This window comes from Macaca mulatta, chromosome 18 (genome assembly GCF_049350105.2).
Source record: "Macaca mulatta isolate MMU2019108-1 chromosome 18, T2T-MMU8v2.0, whole genome shotgun sequence".
In the NCBI taxonomy this organism is placed as follows: domain Eukaryota; kingdom Metazoa; phylum Chordata; class Mammalia; order Primates; family Cercopithecidae; genus Macaca; species Macaca mulatta.
In genome coordinates this window covers 50,506,365-50,523,719 of record NC_133423.1, presented here as the reverse complement: position 1 = coordinate 50,523,719, position 17,355 = coordinate 50,506,365, and the positions used below count along the sequence as shown (strand labels likewise).

The window sequence follows — 17,355 nt, the reverse complement described above, 5'->3', positions numbered from 1 at the left end:
ACCATTGCTCCGAGGAGAAATACACAATCAAATTCCTGCAAGACTCTGGTCACAACATTTTCATTAAACAATGAATATGTGACCTCATTTCATGTGTGTTTCTGTTTACATGCACCTTACTTAATATATATTTTGGATTTATTAACATCAAGCTCATGGCCAACAGTAATATAACTCATGCCTGAATGAAGGTTATCAAACACAAGTATTTACTTTGTAAGGCACATCACAGCCTTCTTACCCTTAGGTACACCAGACAGCATTTAAGTAGTACATTTGAAGGTTATTTTAAACAGTGAAGTCACCAACACAAAGTACAAAAATGCAAAGAAAAAAAGTGGCACTAAATTGACTGCTGAAAGTAGACCTAAAGTGAAAGGACGCTTAGAGTATGAGGGCTGAAACAAGAAGCTAGAGCATCGCCCTGTTTGACCTCAGCTAAGAATATGCATGTTGGACTAAAACTTTTTGCTGCTCTGCACATATTTGTGAATGACCCTGAAAGCACTGTGAGTATTAGTTTTGGGATTACAGATAAACTTTAGCGAGCAGGCAAATTCACAAATACAGAAATCATGAATAATAAAGATAGACTATACTTATTTAGCTTTCTGTCTTCCCTATGAAGCTGTAATTCAGAAATAGCAGAGGCTATTTTTACATGTGTCTATTAAATATTTTCTTTCCAGTTCTATGCCTGGCCCTTGGCAGATTTGAACAAATAAATGTTTGTTGAAAGAGTTAATGAATGCAGGTACAATAATACATGTGCATGTTACTATGCTGTGGAAAACACAAAGACAAATTAATTTTGTCTCCAGGCTACTTATACAAGACAACAAATGTACATACATATCCATGCCAATAAATGTAGGATTTTTAAAGATATCTAGTAGTTTTGAAAATTTGTGACGAAGATCCAGGAGAGCTGAATGGAATGAGACTGATTCTTGATGTAAGTGGCACTAAGAGGAAAAGAAGATTTTTTATTTTAGGGAGACTATAGAACATAAGCAACAGATATGTGGTGAAATATGAGTTGCACAGCTAACTGCAGTGGGTTAGAACACAAGCAGAGAGCCCAGGCTGAGAAGCTGCAGAAAACAATACCCCAAATGGGGGCTAAAGAAAGAATGTGGAAGATGAAGAGGTCCCAGCAAGGAGACTTAATTTCTATTCCATCACGTGTGATTAGCCATTGAAGGGCTTTGAACAGGAGAGGGTCAAACTCATTGGTCTTATGTAGTAGAATGCAGGCATTATGGAAAGAATGGAATGAACTCTTATCTGAGATTATTAGAAATCCTATCAGAAAACTGCTGCTTTTATGATTTTTTCTTTGCCACATCGAGTTGTTGAAAAGAACTCTGTTTCTTTTAAAGAAGTCTTAAGACCCGCCATATCTTAGAGGTAGCCTTCAAGAAACTCAAAGAGATTTGGAAAAGGAATGGAGAAAGAAAAAGCAGAGAACAGCCAAAGCAGGTCACAGCTTCCTAAGATGCCCTAACCATTAATTTAACTTGGTGCCTGTTAGCATCACAGAGGTCCATCTCCTCTATGAAGTCTTCTGGAAAACTGTAGTCAAGTTTCAACTCTATTGTTATCAGCATGACCCCCGACAATTTACTTTAATCTCTACAGGATTCAATTTCTGGGTCTCTAAATGAAAAGGAATGGGAAATAGAGATTAGCAGTACTCAAGGCAGTTTTCGTCTCACTCATTAGAAACAAACTCTCAGGTCTCCTGAATAAGCCCACACCTACTGAATCAGAATCTTCATTTCAGTCAGATTCCCTAGTGAATCATAAGCACACTGGTCTAGAGAGCTCTTCGTTTCTCTCTAAGAATAAATATAGTCGATTCTCAGTATTCACAGATTCCATAACTGTGAATTCAACTGTTCACTAAAATCTATTTGTGACCCCAAAATCAATACTTGCGGCCATTTGTGGACATGTGCACAGAGGCAGAGCGAAAAATTTAAGTCTGATGTGCATGTTCCCAGCTGAGGTCAAACAAGGTGAGATTCTGCCTTCTTGTTTCAGCTCTCATACTATAAATAAGTATATTTCAGGAGGTTTATTCAATGCTATATATTTGCATTTCTTTTTTTCTTTTTTTTTTTTTTTATTTTTTTGAGACGGAGTCTTACTCTGCCACCCAGGCTGGAGTGCAGTTGTGTAATCTCAGCTCACTGCAAGCTCTGCCTCCAGGGTTCACGCCATTCTCCTGCCTTAACCTCCCGAGTAGCTGGGACTACAGGCGCCCTCCACCACGTCCGGCTAATTTTTTGTATTTTTAGTAGAGACGGGGTTTCATGTTGTTAGCCAGGATCGTCTCGATCTCCTGACCTCATGATCTGCCTGCCTCGGCCTCCCAAAGTGTTGTGATTACAGGTGTGAGCCACTGTGCCCAGCCATATATATTGCATTTCTATGCTTTTCGTGGGTGATTTCGTTTAAAATATCCTCTAAATGCAGTGATAGAAGTGCTCTCTGGTGTTCCTAAGTGCAAGGAAGCTGTGATGTGCCTTATGGAGAAAAACTGTGTTATACAGGCTTATTCATGCATGAGTTATGGTGCTGTTGGGCATGAGTTCAATGTTAATAAATCACCAATATATATTAAATAAAATGCCTTTAGATGAAGACAAAGAAAACAAGTTTATGTATTTATTATTTAATGAAAATGTTATTAGCAGAGACTGACAGGAACATAATCCTATATCCCCCTAGCGGCAGTTCAGTATTTGCTAATTTAGTGTTTACTGTGACTTTACAGAATATACCTACCACAAGGAATAAGAATCAACTATACCACCATAGGTGAATATAGAGACACAATCTGAATATAGCATAAGAGAGAGGATATTATTCAGATTAAACTAAGTCTAGAGAGCTTGAACAATGCCACATGAGCCAGAACATGAAAAGCCTTTTAACATCGTATTAGGAATTATATGCTTTCAGCTGTATGTAACAGAAAGATTTTTTAAAAATGAAAGTGGCTTAATTTGTAAACATAATTATTGCTTACACAATAAGAAACTCAGATTATTAGTCCATTTCCACACTGTTATAAAGAAATGCCCAAGACTGGGGAGCTTCGTTGTTATATAACAGAGGTATTACAAAGGAACACATATGCAAATACAATTTTATTATTTTTCAGAATAACTTATGCTGTTATTCTTTCCCTTTTGCAGCTATATGAATTACCTTTATGAATGGACCCCCCGCCTAGGACTTGGGGGTTCCTGCATTAGGATCATTCATGGATATTCATTAAGCCCGTCTTTTTTCACATTGTCAGCTGAGACATGGCCAAGACTTTTGAATTATGAGTTAGGATTTTTCAAGTGCCTTAGCACTCTTGTCTGTTCTATCACGTGATTGAGTTCTAAAACACAGTTATTAGAAAACTTACAAAGGCGTTTTTTAATTAGAAAAAAAGGAATTATGAGATATATTTAATCTCACAGTATCATACTAATTTATTCTTGATGGGAGCTCAGTAACAGACGATTGCTTTGTAAAGCTGTAAGTGCATTAAAAAAAATTCCAAGCAAAGAGAATAAATTGGGTCATAGAAACTGGCAAAAATAAACCTGATTATCATTATGTCAGTCCTGGGCAACTGAAGAAATGGAAGTTGGGCATGGTGGCTCACGTCTGTAACACTAAAAACTTTGGGAAGTTGAGGAGGCAGGAATGCTTGGGCCCAGGAATTCGAGATCAGCTGGGGCAACATAGTTAGACCCTATCTCTACAAAAAAATTAAAAAAGTAGCCAGGCACGGTGGTGCATACCTGTAATCCCAGCTGTTCAGGAGGTTAAGGTGGGAGGATTGCTTGAGCCCAGGAGGTTGAGGTTGTAGTAAGCTGTGATTGCACCACTGCACTCCAGCCTGGGCAACAGAGCAAAACTTTGATTCAAGAGAAAGAAAGAAAGAAAAAAAAGAAAAGAAAGAAAGAAAGAGAAAGAAAAAGAAAGAGAGAAAGAAGGACAAAATTTAACAAATGGAGCGCAATCAACACATTTCTAAGCCATCATTAAAACTGGTTACTATAATAATTAAAATAGAAATTGAAACAAGATGGCAAAAGAAGCACAAAGCCAAAACTGCAACTCCAAAGGAAAATTAAATATGGGATCACATAATAATCATTGGAATAGCCTACCACACCAGGAAAACACCTATTTCTGTAAGTTATTTTTCTGGAGACAGGCCTCCGTGGACTCTTGCAATGCAAATTGTATCCCATAATTATGAGTGTTATGTTATATTTACGATTTGTGAAAATCACATGGGAAGGAAAAAAATCATTCCTCTCCTTTCAAAATAAGCTGCCTAAGGCTTCCTTTTCTCTTATACAGATGGCCTTGTTAATTGAATTCTGGTACTCACATCTACCAACCAACACTTCTCTGACTTATGGTACAAAAGGCATTGACAGTTTTGGTTTCTATAATAACTCTTTCCATGCTTCCATGAATTACCAAAATCTTGTTCCTTATTGGCATATTAGTTTTCCCTGATGTATTAACATATTTAATACAATTACAGTCAAGTTTTCTGAGATCCCTCCATAATACATTTTTAATGTTATTTTTTTCTCTTGATAATCTTTAAAAAGTTAAATCTGTCTTGGGTTCTGTGAATGAGTATCTTGTAAATAAGTACTGACATTCGATTTTCGTGCTTTTATCTGTGTTGTGTTTGCAACCGTTTTGGAAACAATCAGTATTACTTTGTTATGAGACAATGAGAAAAGGACAAAGTCAGGCTTAAAAAGATGTGTTGTAGCCCAGATAAAGCCAGAATACATCATGGTGGTTATGCAAAAGAAGAGTTCATAGTTATTTGAATAGAAAAAAGGGGCTAGAAAAATGAATTATCATGTGGAATACAGCAGTATAGATGTGCTGAATTTCAAAGAATCAGTCCTGTAAGAGTAGTCAACACTATATTCCATAATCATTTTATAAGCAATAAAGTTTCTGTAAAAAGCCCACTATCTATTATGTTAAGATTGCTAATTTGAAGTTTTTATATTTGTAAACTTGTTTGGTTGCATATGTATATAATATTATCTTAGGTTTATACATTAAATATCATTATATAGTGAAAGTAATTTATTCACCACTGGGATCAGATAATTTTGTCCTTTACACATAGTCAATATTTTATTCAAGATTGAGGTTTCACATCAAATCTCACACTCATTGCTGGAGTTATGCCCTAAACAGAGCACTTGTGACAACAGTGTTACTGTTGAATGGCTCTGATAATTAGAAAGTTCAATTTGTATTGTTTGTTGAAATTATGTTTCCTGTAAGTTCCAACCATTGGTGGCAGTTATTCTTAGGAACAAATCAAAGGTGCTCTCTTTTTGTTTAAACTTTAAGTTACAGGAGGATGACTATCATGTTTTTCTTTATTCTACTCAAATCCTTTTCTTGCTTCCATAAATATTTTTGAGAACTTATTTTGTGTAAAACATTGTGCATTAGGTATTTTTTTCCCCTTTCCAGGTTAAACAGCTCCACACCTTTCACCCTTTCTTTGAAATATTTTTTTTTCTAATCTTTCAACATTCTAATTACGCTAATTTGCACATACTCTAGTGATGTCCGTCTTAAAATGCAGCACTTAGAAATAAAGACATAGACAGTAATTTGGGAGGTCGAGGCAGGCAGATCATCGGAGATCAGGAGTTTGAGACTAGACTGGCCAACAAGGTGAAAACTCGTTTCTACTAAAAATACAAAAATTAGCCGGACTGGCTGGCGGGTGCCTGTAATCCCAGCTACTTGGAAGGCTGATGCAGGAGAATCACTTGAACCTGGGAGGTGGAGGTTGCAGTTTGCCGAAATCGAGCCAGCCTGGGCGACAATAGCAAAACTCCATCTCAAAAAGAAAAAAAAAAAAAAAGGAAAGAAAGAAAGAAAAAAGAAATAAAGGCATAGAAAATGGAGACTTTCATTCAATATCATCAGTAATAACCAATAAGTAGGAAGTATTAAACTCAGCAATGTATTAGACAGTGAGGGGGGCAAGACACAGAAGTAAATGGCACACTAGTCTTACCTTCCAAGAGTTTTCAATCTAATTGGAAGTGAATATTACAATTTTAGATTATAATAATTATAAAAATAAACATTATAGGAGCTCACAGGGTTTAGAGATCTGTGTTCTAGAGTTATTACAGGAAGCCTCTAGGTTCTGACTTGGGTTAGGGCTTGAAACTACATTGAATTTGAATATTCCCAGTTTAAACATGCACGCAAGTATTACGTCCAAAGTAGCATTAATATTGACAACACCAAACATGAAACTCAGATTTATTTGTTCTCTATTTAGTCCTTTCCCTATTGTTTAGAGCAGAAAGAGAAAATCCTTGCTTGCGATAGCAAATTAGTGCTACAATTTCGGGGAAGGCCACTGGAATTTAAACTTGGCAAAATTCCAATTTTTGTGCTTGTAACCTGTTTAGACGGCAGCCAGTGAAAGCTGTTGTAATTCTTTTTGAATTGAATTTTCTTTTGTATTGTTTTAGGAACAGCTCAAGCTCAAATGATAGCGTCTCTTTTTCTTTAAAAAAAAAGTGCTGTCAAGACAGGAAAACTGGAATGTAATCGGATAAGCCGTTTCCCGTATACATTTACCCTTAAGCAAGATGGTGGGCGCCTGTGCACATGCGCAGAAGAGTTGTTTCGGCCGGGAGTTCCGCCGCGTCGGAACTCGCTCCAGGCTGGGATTGGAGGCGTGCTGGCGAGGGCGGAACCGGAAGTTCCTCTGTTGTGGGACTCAGCTGGTTCATTTCTGTTGTCGTTCCTGTAATTTTTCCGCTATAGGTCGTACCCTCGCCGACGTTGCGATGGGGGAAGCAGAGAAGTTTCACTACATCTACAGTTGTGACCTAGATATCAACGTCCAGCTTAAGATGTAAGAGAATCCTCGGGACAGGGAGTGGGATTGCTGGGGCGTAGGGGCGTAGGGGTAGGGGCTTTTTGGGAGTGAGAGGCAGAAAGTATGTGACTCGTCTCAAGGCGCGGACCGGGGGCGGCTGGGAGGGCTGTAGCCAGGGAGGCGCCAGAGAGTGGATCGTGGAGAGGGGCTCTGTTGGAAAAGGATTTAATACGTGGTCTCTATGAGAAGCACAGCGGTAGGAATAGCCCTTAAGTTCCACTGTATTTTACAGTCTTTAAAGTTTTTACTATTTTATTGTAAATTAAGAAATCGAGCCTCTTCGTAAGTAAGAGGACGATCTTTATTTTGGAACGGGGCTTGTAGGGTGGAATGAAGGCTTCAGAAATTATGGAGAGGTAGGCACAATCAGATGCGATAGTCGAGAATAAGATGAGCACATGGTGTATTAGCAGCACGGGAGGTGATAGAGGCCTAGGGTGAATCTTTGGGTAGTATGGCAGTGTTTAGTCAGGGAAGTTGGGAATAAGTCAAAGATGAGGGTGCCAGTTGCAAGGGTACCAAGAAGATAGGAGGAAAGAGTCGTTGCAGGAAAACTTTGGGGCACCACGGCTGAAGTAAAGGTCAGGAGCGTGGTATCTTGAGATGAGGATAATGGAACTGGTATAATGACGAGGGACGGACAAAACAGAGTTGGAAATTATATCTCTTTTAAGGTGGTCATATAGAAGTGTTGTCAAAGCTATCACAAATTATTGACCACAGCATCATCCATAATTAATAAACATTTCTTGTGTATGTTCAGTTAATATTCAACAAATATGTGTTGGTCAAAGGCCTGCAGTAAGTGATAAATAAATTTTCTCAGTTGTCAGATGTACCTTTGAATGATCGTTTCATTTTATTTTCAGAAGTCCCTTATTCGCTGACAAAATCCTTTACTTTTTAGTTTGTGGTGATGGTGGTAAAAGTAGTATGTCAACAACCACGTTGTACCTTTGTATGATACTTTATACAGCCATTTAAAGTATTTTCCATAGCATACACCACTAGTAGTTTATACAGGATCAGTATTGATAAAGGGATTTCCTTCAGCTTGATGTTCAGTATTTCTTGAATATACGAATGCATTTTTTGAAATGTTTGAACATTAAAAATAAAGAAAAACCGAAAAGCGGATCCTTTTTTTTTTTTTGAGGCAGGGTATCGCTCTGTTGCCTTTCCCTTTGAGATGACGTTCTGCATCTTTTGCTCCAACTCTTATGCATTGTTCAGGATCATTTCAGACATCTATCTGGGGTCCTAAGTCCCTTCCCCACGCCAGCCTAAGTACTCTTGAGACTCTGATTTATCTTGCTGTAATGGGAAGAATATTGGCTTTGGCCTCCCTGCCCTAGTGTTTATTCTCAGCTCTGTTACTTTGTGACTTTGGATAATGAGTTTAGTTTATAAGTCTCTGTTTCCTCATTTATAAAATGAGAATATGGTGAAAATTATGTAAGAAAGAACATATAAAATTCTGGCACAGTATCTGATGTAATCTTGATGTCTAAAAAATGTTCCTCCCATCACGAGGTCAGGAGATCGAGACCATCCTGGCTAACACAGTGAAACCCCGTCTCTACTAAAAAAAAAAATACAAAAAAACTAGCCGGGCGAGGTGGCGGGCGCCTGTAGTCCCAGCTACTCGGGAGGCTGAGGCAGGAGAATGGCCTGAACCCGGGAGGCGGAGCTTGCAGTGAGCTGAGATCCGGCCACTGCACTCCAGCAAGGGGGACAGAGTGAGACTCCGTCTCAAAAAAAAAAAAAAAAAAAAAAATGTTCCTCCCTCTGATAGTATCCTGTCCGTATCTTTTATGACTTACACCACTATTTTTTACAGAAATGATCAGACAGTGCATATGCATAGTAAAAAAAAAAAAAAAAAAAAAAAAAAAATGGAAAGAGTAGAATAAAAACATGCAGTTAAAAGTAAATTTTTCTCCCCAGAAGCAATGACTTAATATTTTATTGTAATACTGTATTGTTTATCTTTTCTTTCTTCTGGACTTCTATGCCCACGATAGTAAATGTTTCCTGAAAGAACAGATGAATATGTGGTCAACTTGAGATGAAGAAAATGAAACCAAGGTCTAGAAAGCTGGTGACTTCTGGAGGGTAGATCAAGGGTTGGTGGCAGGGTTTAAAATTCAGAAGTATAAAATAGAGAAATGTGTTGATGAAGATAGGACTGATATTAGGTATGTTAGGATTTTAAGAAACCCTTACCATATATAAAAATGACATTAATTGCATATACAGGAAAATGTTGTTTAAGTAGCATACCTTAACACAAAGGTAAACTCTTTTTATACTTATGCATATGTATACATGCTTAAAGCATATATGTACATGCTTAGTTCTTATGCATATATGTACATGTTTAAAAAATTCAGGTCTAAAACATTGTTGCTCTTGTGCTTTCAGAGGAAGCTTGGAAGGGAAGAGAGAACAAAAGAGTTATAAAGCTGTCCTAGAAGACCCAATGTTGAAGTTTTCAGGACTATACCAAGAGACATGCTCGGATCTTTATGTTACTTGTCAGGTTTTTGCAGAAGGGAAGCCTTTGGCCTTGCCAGTGAGAACATCCTACAAAGCATTTAGTACAAGATGGAAGTAAGTTTTTTTCTGGCTTATGGTATGTTCCAGACTGTTCTTACCTTTCTTTATGGATGCTGCCAGTATAATTTAGTAGAATTATAGGAGAATTTCTTAATGCCTATAGGCATTGATCAAATCATTTGAAGTAGAAACATACTCAGATAAAGTACTATGCATATCAGTATTATAACTGCAGTTGAAATGGAAATGGATTTATGTTTGTATTTAGCATATCGACATTTTGATAAGCACTTGATTGATTTACATGACCAAACACATCTGTGGCATTTTACCATCTTCTGCTCTTGAACGCATAAATACTTCTGGATAGTCTGAAATATTGTCCAACCTGATGTTTGGAGCTCAGATCTTTAGAGATAGCTCTGTTGCCATCTGTTCAGTTAAAATTGTTATTATTATTTTACATATGAAACTAATTTATTTAGATTCATGGTTTATTCAGCATGGTACATTAGCAAAACATTGTCAAGATGCAGGGTAAATATGATGAACATGAAGTTCCTGTTTTTTCAAAAGAGTATTGTGGATCTTTAATATGACTTCTTGACACTTCTTATTTGATAGACTATATAGTGCAGTTCTGATGTTTAATGAGTGAGTGTTATTCAGCACTCTGGTAGGCTCACTGCAGGATACACAGGCTGTATGCTTTTAAGGAAAGCGTATTCCTTGGGAGACAGGATGTGACCACATGGACAGCCAGACTGTGCCATAGAGGGTTCAACCCTGTGTGTCCCAGGCGTCACCAAGTGTGGCTGGAAAGGGTTTTCAGAGAGCGGAAGCCTGAACTCTGGTGATCTGGCTATGTCAAAACCAAATATATTAATGGTGTAGTTTCTTCAGTAGTCTTTTGTGGAGAGAGATCTGTCTGCCTGTCTATCTAGTCTATCTGTATTTCTATATATATCTGATATATCTGTGTGTATATATATATATATAGAGAGAGAGAGAGAGAGAGAGATGTGTGTATGTAGATATACACACACACGTAAAAAATATGTCTCTATATACTTAATACTTCTTATTCTGGGAAATTTTAAACCTATGAACATGGAATAATACAGTGAACGCCTACGTTTCTGTTATATACCTACCGTTAACTCATGGCCGATCTTGTATTCTCACCATTTTGAAACAAATCTCAAACGTTATAACAACTTAACTGTAAGTATTTCTGTATATCTGTTTTTAAAGCATAACTATAGTATCATCACCATCACATTTAAAACAATGGAGCCGAATTCCTTAATTGTATCAGAGATTCTTAAACTGGAATCAGGAAGTCTTCAAACCCCTGAAGGTGTATGCAGAATTTTGTGTCTTCTGTATTTTTTCAAGGACAGAGCTCAAAGCTTTAATTAGATTTTTGAGGTCACCTATTACTCACAAAAGAGTTAAAACAAATTTAGGTCTAGAAAGTCAAAAACATTTTGGTGAGGAAAAATGTATGGTGGGTTTTGTTGCATAACTTGACAAAAAAGGAGATTACAGCAAAAGCAAATTCTCAATTAAAAGGTTAAAGGTTTTCTCCTCGTCCTCCCATTTGCCAACTCTTCTCTGCATTAATTTTTATATTATATATTTGCAAGAATGTGAAAACTCCCATGTTTGATCTCTAAAAGTTTGAATTTTAAAAATTTGTAATTTTTAAATTGTGAAAGTACTTAATAAGGAAAGTACTTAAAATTATTTAAAACTACTTTGAAATTAAAATGTCTAAGCTATGTAGACAATAGATTTAGAAAAACACCTTATTTTTGATAAAATACCATGAGAATAGACTTTTAAAAAAAATACTGTCTGGGTGGATCACCTGAGGTCAGGTGTTCAAGACCAGCCTGGCCAACATGGTAAAACCCCCTCTCTACTAAAAATACAAAAATTAGCTGGGCATGGTGGTAGGCACCTGTAATCCCGGCTACTTGGGAGGCTGAGGCAGGAGAATCGCTGGAACCCAGGAGGCAGAGGTTGCAGTGAGCCGAGATTGAGCAACTACACTCCAGCCTGGGCAACAGAGCGAGGCTCTGTCTCAAAAATAAAAATAAAATAAAATAACGTAAAAAAAAAATAGTCTTTAGAAGACTAAGAGAAAACATTTGCACATTTTATACATCCGGCTCTTTAGCGTTCAAAAGTTGAATTTATTGGTAGTTCATCAAAACAAAAATTGCCATCCTAAAATGAATGGAGGTAAAAACTTTAAATAGTCCTTATTCTTTGTTAAGTATTTGCTTATAAAAGATACTGTATAAACCTTGGAAAGAATAAATTAGGTCATAAAGGGATCTCTTGCTGTCCAAATTTTTGCATTCCTTAGTTCAGATTGTGTTTTAGGGCCAGTATGAGATTTAAATCTGTTTGATTTCTGACTTTCTGATAGTGGGTTGTGAGAGTTCTAATAATGAGGAACTCATTCAAAATTTATTCAAGTCTATCATAGCATGTCCTGTTTTGTCCTACACTAACAGATCCCATGAGGGACACTTGTACTTTCTTTAATTACACTTAAGGTAAATTCTCATCTTTAGGTGTATGTACTGCAAATTTCTAAGTTTTTCTTATGTGAATATTATTCTTCAGGGAAGTAGTTTACATTTTTAAGAACACTTATATTTCACATTGTCTCATAAAGGTTTTGAAAATGGCTGTAGAGAGACATATTAATACCATCTAATTCAAAAATTACAAAGTTAGGATACAGAAGTATTTTAATCAGATTCGAGTGCTAGCACAGTGGTATGCGGTGATGGGGGTACTTGGTGGGGATTGGACCATCCAGATTTAGGCTCTGCAATCTTGTGATGTTTTGATTGTTGCCAGGTGAGTGTATTCTTTTTTTGTTTTTTTTTTTTTTTGAGACGGAGTCTCGCTCTGTCGCCCCGGCTGGAGTGCAGTGGCCGGATCTCAGCTCACTGCAAGCTCCGCCTCCGGGGTTTACGCCATTCTCCTGCCTCAGCCTCCCAAGTAACTGGGATTACAGGCGCCCGCCATCTCGCCCGGCTATTTTTTTTTTTTGTATTTTTTAGTAGAGACGGGGTTTCACCGTGTTCGCCAGGATGGTCTCGATCTCCTGACCTCGTGATCCACCCGTCTCGGCCTCCCAAAGTGCTGGGATTACAGGCTTGAGCCACCGCGCCCGGCGAGTGTATTCTTAAGGTTAATGAGGGTTAGCAGATGGGATAGGGATGATGCATGAAGAGGAAGAAAACAAAGTGGTGTCCAAAATATATACCTTTTTGGTGTCTGACTAGATTTTTCTATAACTTCTAGAATATCTGGAGCAGTTTTCAAAGTTTTTAGCTGAAGGATTTTTTTTTTTTTTGACATGGAGTCTCACTCTGTCGCCAGGCTGGAGTGCAGTGGCATGATCTTGGCTCACTGCAATCTCTGCCCCCTGGGTTCAAGCGATTCTCCTGCCTCAGGCTCCCAAGTAGCTGGGACTGCAGGCGCGCCAACACGCCTGGCTAATTTTTTTTTGTATTTTTAGTAGAGACGGGGGTTTTACCATGTTGGCCAAGCTGGTCTCGAACTCCTGACTTCAAGTGATCTGCCCACCTTGGCCTTCCAAAATAGCATCATTTTTTTTTTTTTTTCAAAAGAATTCTTCTGCAGAAGGCTAGTATATAAAACAGATTAAGTGCAGTTGCTTTGATTGAAAGAGGTGTTGTTGCCTGGTGTTGAATAGCAAAAGGTTTGAGACTAATGATTAGTTGGTCATTGGTATTGTCTCGTTGTCATTAAAGGACAGAATAAGAAATATCACAATATTTTCCAAAAAGAAATTGCTTATTGTTGTCTTTAGCTGGTGTGTGGTTTATTCATTGGCAAAAGATGGCACTGCTTAGTGTTTTTCTTTTTAGCCTGCCCTACCGTGTGGCTAGTAATTAAATAATTTCATTTAGTTGTTTGAGCCTATGTATAGTAGATACTGGCTTTCTTAAGCACGTGATTTTTTTAAAAAAGTATTTCGTAGAAGAAAAGGATTTAATAACTCTTTTTCTTGAAATTGATAGCCATCCCTAATTTCTATGGCATATATAAATGATTTGTTGTTTAAGTTTTTGGAAATTTTGTTAAATATTTTATCAATACAGATGTATTTAACATAGACTAGGATATGTCCCTTAGATAATAACTTTGAATGAACAGAATAATTTTGAGTAAACAGAAATAGAATTCTATGTGTCTGCTAGGGAATAGTTTGTATAATGTTGGCACAGTATTCTTTTGGAGTTTAAAAGCCAGCTTCTCTTGAAGAGGGTTGAAATTATCGAATACAGTATGAGGTTTAAATGTATAAGAAAATTTACATAAATATATAGAGGGTTTATCTATATACATATACACACACACGTTTATTCATCTACGTACATATATACACACACATATATACACACACATGCATATATATATTTCTGATTTATGTTAACTTTATTTCCATAGCTGGAACGAATGGCTGAAACTACCAGTAAAATACCCTGACCTGCCCAGGAATGCCCAAGTGGCGCTCACCATATGGGATGTGTATGGACCTGGAAAAGCAGTGCCTGTAGGAGGAACAACGGTTTCGCTCTTTGGAAAATACGGGTAAGCAATCTGTTGGTCTCATCTGTAGGAGTGTAGCTGCTTTCTGACCCTTTTCTTTTTCAGAATGAGGGAAGGCTTTAATAGTTTATGCCCGGGCTCCAGTGTAAACCAGTTAGGTACATATGATTTGATCATTCCTTATACTGAATTTAGCATGTATTTCCTATAGGATATACAGATAGATAAAGAAATCAATTTATATTGCTCTACTGTTGGTGATTGGTAGTGTGATTTCTGCTAGAAAATAGAAGTCATTGGGAAATAGAACCTTGCTTTTAGGGAAAAGTGACTTTGACGTATACTATAACTGCTTTGTTATAGGGTTTATCTGCTTTTTTATAATATTGATAGAAAGGATGAAAAACAGGATTAAAAAGCATTCATTTGCTAATGATGGTAATGATTGTGGTAGAAAAGATAATTCAGTTTTTGAAACATGTACAAATACTAAATGTTTATTGTAAAAAAAAAAAAAAAAAAACAACCACAGTTCCAAAGGATATTTTCGCTATATCCTTTTTCTCCAGGGACAGAGGACTCAGTCTATCTTTAGAGGATTTGTGACTTTCTATTATTATTCTGCATTTACTAATTGGAATTTTTCACTAAAGAACTTGGTCCTTCATCAAGTATTTAGTTAGTTCATATAGGAAAGACAGATAAATGTTTAATTTTCTTTCCCTTTATCAATTTCAAGACTAATGAGTTTGTGCCCTAGTAACTTGTAAAGGTGATGATTGATGGCTTTTGTACATTCTGTTTTTTATATGTTTCAGTCCATTGCTGTCTTTACTCTTTATAATGCTCAAAAAATCCCATTTTTGGTCAGTAGGAGCTCCTTCAAGTAGACCCCATGTCCTTTGGACAGTACACTAGTAGTGATTGGTAGCTTCTTTGCTTTGTGGTAGACAAGTTTTTCCAGGATCATTTGATAATTTTTTGCTCCAGACCTGAAATCTCTGAAAGAAGTTCTGGTTCCTTTCAGTGTGAAATGGTATAGATCTTAATCTGTCTGGATATTACAAATGTCTTAATTTTTGTCTACTTTAAAGTTAAAAAATGTTATTTAATTTTTACGTCATTAAGGATGAGGAAGATCATATTTTGGAGTGTTTATTGACTATTTGTGTTTATGTTTCCATGAATTGCTTTTCGAGGTACTTTGTCCTTTTTAGAAATTGAGATATAATTCACATACCATAAAATTCTTTGCTTTTTTTTTTTTTTTGAGTTGTCGTTTTCTTATTGATATATAAGGAGTCTTTGTAGATGAATGAAATTAGCCCGTTGTGGGTTATGTTACAAATACTGCTTTTCTGGTTTGGCTTGTTCTTTTGACTTAGTATGTATTTGTTTGCTCTTCATGTATTTTAAATTGTTATCTTGAAGCTATCAGTTTTTAGTTTTTGGATTGTGAATTTAATGTTTTAGAAAGTTCCCATTTAAGGTTCTTTAAAATGCTTTCTTCTGTTATGCTTTTATTCCTTTACATTAAAATCTTTGATTTATCTAAAATTACTATTGTGAAAGGAAGGATATAGTGAGAATAGCTTTTTAGAGAAAACCAAAACAAATGGTTTGAATATTTGTCCCTACACTGCTTATTAAATAAGCCATCTTATCCAGCTATTTTAAAATAGCATCCTTATATACTCAATTCATCTTGTGTTGAAGTCTAAGAGAGGCATTTTAGTGTATAGTGCTATAGTGGTTAGGAAAGCAAGTTGTAGATTATCTGGCTTCAAATCTTGGCTTCTTTGCTTAGTATCTATGTATCCTTGGGCAAATTACTTAATCTTATGCCTCAATGTCTTCATATGTTAAATGAAAGAACAATAGTATCTCCCTCATTAAGTAGTTTATGATTATTACATTACTAAATACATTTAATGGTCCTGATAAATATTATATCATATATTTATGTATTGAATACATATTAAAATGATCTCAATAAATATTAGGTATCATTCCTGGGCTATTCTGTCAGTTAGGATAGTATTATAAAATGTTTAAATATTAGATAGGGGTAATTCTTATTAGTCTTTCTTTTTTTTTTTTTTTTTTTTTTTTTTTTGAGACGGAGTCTCGCTCTGATGCCCAGGCTGGAGTGCAGTGGCGCGATCTCGGCTCACTGCAAGCTCCGCCTCCCGGGTTCACGCCATTCTCCTGCCTCAGCCTCCCGAGTAGCTGGGACTACAGGCGCCCACAACCGCGCCCGGCTAATTTTTTGTATTTTTAGTAGAGACGGGGTTTCACCGTGGTCTCGATCTCCTGACCTTGTGATCCGCCCGCCTCGGCGTCCCAAAGTGCTGGGATTACAGGCGTGAGCCACCGCGCCCGGCCTAGTCTTTCTTTTAAAATATTTCCAGGTTTGTTTTGGCAGATAAATTTTAATATTATTTTCTCAATTAAACTCACTGTTATTTTGTTAGAAAATCTTACTGAATTATATATGTTAATTAAAGAGAGAATTGATGCCTTTATAATATTAAACTTTTGTATCCAGAAATAGAGTGTGTCGGAAAGGCTTCTGAGGTCATCCATGAAATCTAGATGTAATCCCATTTGGAATAGCTTGGTTGCTTACTAATACCTAGGTATTTTAGTTTAATGTGGCTATTAAAGAGATATTTGTTATTAAAATCCACACAGGAAAAATAATTTCAATATAGTCTGAAACATTGTAACTTTCAGTTTTAAAATATACTTCTTGATAAAATAGCATGTTACAGCAGAATGGACATATTACTAAATCAGTATTATTTCTTTTACAGAGTATTTACCCCTTATTTTTTGTTACTAGGGAGGGGCTTGTTTGCAACAGAGAATAAAAAGAAAAATGTACAGCTCTTTTTAGTGGCTAAATGTTTTTGAGAAATAACTAGATGTTCCTCTTAGTTTTTCCTCCCAGATTCATCACAAGTGGTTTACCTTCTGGAATATCAATAGGAAGTTCTCTCATAAAAACACCTGTTAGTACTCGTGCATTTTAGAGGACTTTAGGATCTAGTTTCATGGGATTTTCTGAGTAGGATATAATTGTGGGACAATTGAAATGTCCACAGATGCAGTGAAATGACCTGCCTACATCTAAACAAACTCTCAGATTGATTTTTGGTACTGTTTTGTTTGGCTTCTGGCACTTTTTTTTAAGGTACTACACTAAATCAGTAGTA

The 17,355-nt window shown here is 36.6% G+C and overlaps 1 protein-coding gene across 2 annotated transcripts in view; it reads left to right on the top strand.

Annotated features, from left to right (window-relative positions):
- The first annotated feature begins 6,789 nt into the window (after positions 1-6,789).
- The window catches only part of PIK3C3 (phosphatidylinositol 3-kinase catalytic subunit type 3), a 128,895-nt gene continuing 118,329 nt past the window's right edge, over positions 6,790-17,355 (top strand). The window contains exons 1-3 of one of the 2 annotated variants that reach the window (XM_001082892.5): positions 6,790-6,949; positions 9,398-9,586; positions 14,036-14,179. In XM_001082892.5, coding sequence (XP_001082892.3) covers positions 6,882-6,949; positions 9,398-9,586; positions 14,036-14,179 — 401 coding nt within the window. In that variant the 5' untranslated portion in view covers positions 6,790-6,881. The remainder of the gene's footprint in view (positions 6,950-9,397; positions 9,587-14,035; positions 14,180-17,355) is intronic. The other variant, XM_077975509.1, reaches the window with a different exon arrangement.